We start from the raw sequence: 6,131 nt of genomic DNA, 5'->3' as shown, positions 1-6,131 counted from the left end.
TGTTCGGGGGGCCTGTAGGTCTATTTGCAGGGGGCAAACTTCCCCACGATGTGTCGTAGTCTGGCGATGTCATCGCTGGATGGAGCATTACAGAAGAATTCGCCAGGGACCACAAGGGGGTCGCTGAAAACCATCTCTGCTGGGAAACATGAAGCCCTTCCTTTGAAGTCACTTGATGGCCGAGAAGGACCAGGTAAGTTGCGAAAACCACATTAAGTTCCTACATCGAGACATCAGGGCAGCTTTCAGGGTTTCTGTAGAAACTCTCCACCATGCTGTTAGCTTCCGGGTTGTAGGCCGTTGTGTGATGGATGGAGGTGCCCAATAGCTGCCCCAGGGACATCCAGAGCTGTGAAGTGAAAAGCGTGCCCTGGTCGGACGTGATGTGGGTAGGGATGCTGAATCTCAAAATCCACCCAGAGAGCAGAGCGGTGGCGCAGGTGGAACTGGCGTTGGACATATAGGAATAGCTTCAGGCCATCTAGTTGGACGGCCCACTATGGTGAAGAGGTAGCGATGTCCTTCTGATAGTGGTAGGGGACCCATTATATCAACATGGATGTGTGTGAAGCGCCTCTTCGGCTGGTGGAAGGATCTGGGGCCCATTTCGGTGTGTAGCTGAATTTTGGAGGTTTGACAGGCGGTGCAGTATCGAACCCAGTCCTTTGCCAAACAAATTTCTGCTTCAGAAGGCGTGCTGTCGCTTATCAAGAGGGATGGAACAAGCTGTGGATGAGGCTGAAATGTGACGACGGAGGGAGGCTGGAATCCACAAGTGGTACCTGCTTCATCCACAGAGACGTCCTTCCATTTGAGGGAAGTAATGAATGTACGGCAAGCTGATATCTTGGGGTCCTGTTGCTGCCCTTTAGCGAGTTGGTTGCAGTTGAGCCCTAAATGAACTGCATCAATGGAAACTCTGGAGAGGGCGACGGTACAGGATTCTTCCTGCACGGCAGGTGTTGAATGGAGCAGTTGAACACGGCGATGGCAGTGAGATGATGGCACTGGCAGAGGGACCATGCGTCAGCTTGTCTTGCCAAAGGATGCAAAGCAAGTTGCCAGCTGTCTTACTGTTCTGTCGGCTGCTGGAGGGAGACTTGCCAGAGCCTTCATCTCGATCAAGGCATCGTAAGGTCTCTGGTCGCCCAGGGCCTGCTTGGCGAGCTGGAGGAGCTGTGTCACTCGCGCTGCTGCTGATGAAGTGAAGCGCTGCAGGAAAGTTTTGAGGTCATCGTAATTGATGGTAGTGTCGCCCTTGGATACCAACCACTCTGAGATGCGGGGAAAAATTCTATCTGGAAGGGCCGCGAGGATGTGGTCGGCCTGGGTAGTGGGGTTAGTCACCCACTTCTTCAGGCGGAATTGCACTTCAGCTCACCGGAACCAGATGGGAGCGTCGATCACTGAGAAGGTGGGGAGCTTGACTTGCATTGCTGTGGCTGGAGGGTTGGTTGTTGATGTATCGTCATCGGATGGCATGCTGATTTTTTTTTTTTTTTTTTTTTTTTTTACACAAGTTAGGCATAAATGTACACAAGAGGTGAGGATCACAGAACAAGGAATAACCAATCACGAGTGGCCACCTCTTGCATGATCAAGTGGCGTGGCTTGCCTGACGAATAACGAGCAGCCGTCTGCTCGTGTGACCCGAGCGTGTGACTCGCCTGACGAATGGCGAGCGGCCACCCACTCGCGTGATCATTGCTTATTACTGCGGGGTCGAGCAAACTAGCGACCAAGCGGTTATACCTTTAAGAGCAAGTGTGTCCTATCGTGCAGCGTGTGGAACCTCTAGATGGGATTCAGAATATCCTGGTTAATAATGCTTTATTAACGAACACTAGCTGTTTCAATGAGACATATTTCCAGCATTCATGTATGAAGAAAAATAGGTACGGAAACGAGAGGAAATGCATTATTTTGTTACATATTACTAGTAGAGGTAAGAAAGTGATGGTGGAGTACGCTGAGACAAATCTCATTGAACTAAAGTGATTTAAAGATAGATAAATTTCTATGACATGTATGTGATATACTGTGCACATACACATATGCATATTAAAACTGAAATTATGTAACAAAATTCTGTCAGCTCTCATAGTGTAGTGGTTATCACGTCTGCTTTACACGCAGAAGGTCCCAGGTTCGAGCCCTGGTGGGAGCAATGATAATTTTAATCAGTTATGAAGTTAAGACAAGGGCAAGAAAAAGCAAAGCTAAATTCAAAAGAGACTCAGCAATCCAAACCGAAATGTAAATTTGGAAAGATTTCCGGTTTACAGAAATCAAATATCTCGTTAACTTAAGATCTACTGTCTTCGTCATTTATTTTACAGTAGACAGAAGGGGAGAGTGGAAGCAGGAAAGTAAGAAAGAGAGAGGGAGAGAGAACCAAAATGTTATGTACATACAGTGAATATTCCGTCTGTCATACTACATTCAAGACCTGTTTCCTCTCGGGGGAAAATGGTTAAGAACAACAGTTTTGAAGTGACACTTCATTATTCAAGACCAAAATAGTAGAATCTTAAAATGTTCTTTTCTCGCCTTATTTACTTACATTGTAATACATTATATCCATTATTTATTCTTGTGTTACATGGAGACCTTATGGACTAATCTGAAACCTCCTTTACATAGTAGTCAGGCCTTTTCTAGGTCAAAGGACAGCCTTCAAAGACAATATAGTTTCAGTGGGTTTTTCTTTTCAAAATTATTTGTTTAATTACCAGGCCCCATCCCAGCATAAGGCCAACAGTGTATCCACAGTAATACAACCTCTTCAGTAATAACCAGAAGACTGTAGTCATTATTATATTTACATATTACTATTTGTACTGATTTTATTACTATACTACTACTACTGCTACTACTATTATTATGATGATGGTGATGTTGTCATTGCTATTTCCACGAAACCGCTAGACTGGATTTTAAAAACCGTTAGATATAAGAATACAAGCTCCTCTGTTTCCGCTAAAGAACAAAAGTAAAACATTCAAAATCCCGCTAGATCATAAATCAAAAACTTTAGATCTAACGGGAAAATCGCTACAATAGCAACACTGCTTGGGAATACCTGTTCTTACACCCGGAATATATAGCTGACTCATCAAAAGAGACTTAACGGAACTGCCATAGATTCCGGCCTACTTTCAATAAGTCTTTCTGACGTGAATTACTCTGTTGCTAATAAGTAATAGAAGCATTTTTAGTGTCAGAAAATGGTGCAGCTCTCAAGGCTTGAGTTTTTGTTTGTTTCTGGGGTAATATAATTGGTTTGCCTCGGTTCATGAAAAAAACTAGTTACCTTTTATTACATTACGATATTCAGTCTCAGCTGTCTTACATTTTTTCTATGTGAATCTCTCTAATGTGTGTGTGTGGTTTTGCATAGATATGTTACAATATATATATATATATAATTTATATTTTAAATATATATAATTTCTTTTAACGGAGGTTCATTCTGAACCGCCGGGTCACAGCATATATTTAAATTGTAGTTTTCATGTTTGATGCTCTTTGGAGGGTACGGGGTAGGGTCCCCATTTCCCTTTTCCCACGGAGAGTCCGGTGTTCCCTTTTTTTAGGAAATCTCTTCTATTTTACCCGGGGCTTGGCCCAGCAGACTTGGGCTGGTTTGGGCCCACCCATGGCTAGGTAGCAATCGGGGTAATTTTCCTAGCCCAAGGGAACAACCCCCCGGCCGGTGCTCGAACCCTCGAACCGATTGCCGTCGTGCATTTTTTGAGTTCGACGCTCAAACTATTGGCCACCGGGGCCTTTTGACGATCAGGGGCTTCCATATTTTCTTGGAAATTTAGAGCGGGGGTTTGCCATTCCCTTTCCCCCCCGGTTTTTTTTTTTTCGACTCACCTCTCTATTTCCCCGGCACTGACTTGGGCGGGCTTTTTTTCCACCAAGCGGCAGGAGGCAACGAGGAAAGTTCCTGCCCAAGGGAACACGCGCCGGCCGGTGACTCAACCCCAACTCAGATTGCCGTCGTGACATTTTTGAGTCCGACGCTCTAACCATTCGGCCCCCGCGGCCCTTATATATATATTATAGCTTTTCCTTTTTTCTTATAGGGATCTCATGATTAGGTTCTGGCAGATATCTTTCAAGTCGGATGGCTTCTGACGCAACCCTTTCCTATTAACCGGCTTGGACGGCACTGATTTGTCCCCCCAGTGGCAGGTAGAAATCAAAGTGAAGCCTTGGCCAAAGGGAAAAACGCCGGGGCCCGGGTGACCGAACCCTGTATCAGATTGCGCTGACAGTCTTGACCCGAGCTGAACCAAATGGGGCCACCGCACCCCAAAAAATAACATATACATAATACTATATATACTATAAAATTTTTATCATTATATATTTGAAATTATTTTATTTATATATATATATATATTTTAATAACATATTATTATATAATATTTTTTTGTCCTGGGTAAGACAATAAACGCACCCTGGGATTCCTTGAAAAAGGGGATGCCCCTTTTGCTCCCTATCCCGGGGTTGCGGTGAAACTGTCGGCAGCAGGCGTGGATATCTGATAAAACACCTTCATTTTCTGATTACTTTTCCCCCAATAATATGTCTGGGTTTACAGTGTAACTGTTTTAAAGCGGCAAGAAGTTCCTCCTAGTTAGTTTAGACGGGGGTTTTGAGGGGGAGCCTGGGGGATTCCATTTAAACTGCGTTTACAGTGTAACTTTTTTAAAAAGCGCAGAGATAGTTCTCCTATTTATTTTGGGACTGCGGTTGAGAAGGAGCCGGGGGGATTCCCTAACTTTTTTTTTCTCCTGACAAACCTCTACCCCAATTTTAAATACAGAAACGAAATTCAACCAATGCCCGTCGCGGGGTTTATCAAGGGGGCGTTATCGTGGAAACCAGGCGACAATTTTAAAATGCTCGGAAGAAAGAAGATAAAAAAAAACTGTCCAATTAAGAAACACTTTAAAAAATGGGAAACGTGGAACGAAAGGAAAAAGAGGGGGTAAATTACTACTGTCTGTAACAAAAGGGTAGTACACTTTCAAATCTGGGAAAAAGTCCCAAAGGAAAAGAAAGGGAATTTAAAAACTAAAGAAAACAAACAGTTCTTTTTTCGGGAAAAAGAAAAAGGGAAATTAAGCACTTTGCTTATTCTCACGAAAAAACTGCAAATGCACAAATTTGGACACCCAATAAGACCCCTTTTAAAAGTAAAATAAAACAAAACCTCAAATATTAGATTATACAATGCCGCACCAAAAATATTGCAAGTGATAAGAAATGCAAATTTTTTATAACTCTCTCCAGAATAGAAAACCCCCTAACGAGATGTAAAAAAAACGGGGAAACCCCAAATCCCAAAAGTAAAAAAAATAATCAAAAAAAATTACCTGGGGAAAATTCGGCCTTGGAGATATAATGAAAGGGGAAAAGATTTTGATTGAATTCTGTATACAAATTTTTTACTTATAGCCAACATTGTTCCAACACCCCCCAAGACCTGTACCGTGATTTTCACCGACAAAAAAAACAACAACCAAAATTGACTACATTGTGTAAACCCAAAAGGGAAATTTTGCAAAAAAAATCCCAAAAACAAACCTGGTCCCGACTGAACAGTGACCACCACTAACTATCGTTTTTAAAATAAGACTCAAAAGAGGGGCGTCCCCCCCCTCAAAAAGCTCGCTACAACTCTTGAAAACAATTCGAATAAAGTGTCAAAAAATTTGAATCCCAAATAAAGGGAAAGATGAAAAAACCCCAAAAATAGTTAGGGGAAAGAAGGAAAAAAACTCCTCGGCACTGCTTAAGAAACTATCCCAAAAAGAAAAAAAAAATTCCCCCCGGATATCTGAAAAAACACTAAGTGAAAATTTAAACGAAATGCCCAAAATAAAAAGTATCAAAAATCCATTTTTAAAAAAATAATTTCAAAAAAACAAAATAAAAAAATTCAAAGTTATTGCGACAAGTAAGGAAAAAAATTTAAAAGAACTTGCCCGAGAATTTAAAAATGTTCACAATAAGAAACTAAAGAACTTACCAAGGAGTACAAAAAATACCGAAATTTAAACCTCAATGAAAAACTTTCAAAACTGAAAATGACTTTTTTTATGTGATGGAAA

The 6,131-nt window shown here is 42.0% G+C and overlaps 1 protein-coding gene and 1 non-coding gene across 2 annotated transcripts; one reads left to right on the top strand and one right to left on the bottom strand.

Moving 5' to 3' along the window:
• Positions 1-220: 220 nt before the first annotated feature.
• LOC119570945 lies at positions 221-1,023 on the bottom strand. The gene is made up of 2 exons (XM_037918481.1): positions 479-1,023; positions 221-446 (listed from the first exon to the last, which is right to left on the bottom strand). The coding sequence occupies exons 1-2, from the start codon at positions 1,021-1,023 to the stop codon at positions 221-223; spliced, it is 771 nt and encodes a 256-aa protein (XP_037774409.1).
• A 1,071-nt stretch (positions 1,024-2,094) lies between these two features.
• On the top strand, positions 2,095-2,167 carry Trnav-uac. The gene has a single exon. It is a non-coding gene; the product is annotated as a tRNA-Val (tRNA).
• Positions 2,168-6,131: the final 3,964 nt, after the last annotated feature.

This window comes from Penaeus monodon, unplaced genomic scaffold (assembly GCF_015228065.2).
Source record: "Penaeus monodon isolate SGIC_2016 unplaced genomic scaffold, NSTDA_Pmon_1 PmonScaffold_455, whole genome shotgun sequence".
Classification (NCBI taxonomy): Eukaryota; Metazoa; Arthropoda; class Malacostraca; order Decapoda; family Penaeidae; genus Penaeus; species Penaeus monodon.
Note: the sequence above shows the minus strand (reverse complement) of the source record. Positions and strands in the feature narration are given on the sequence as shown.

Coding starts and splice junctions, on each gene's coding strand:
- LOC119570945 (XM_037918481.1), bottom strand. CDS start 1,023: ATGGTCCCTCTGCCAGTGCCATCATCTCACTGCCATCGCCGTGTTCAA. Junction 447..478: donor GTGGGCCGTCCAACTAGATG/GCCTGAAGCTAT, acceptor GTCCAACGCCAG/TTCCACCTGCGCCACCGCTC.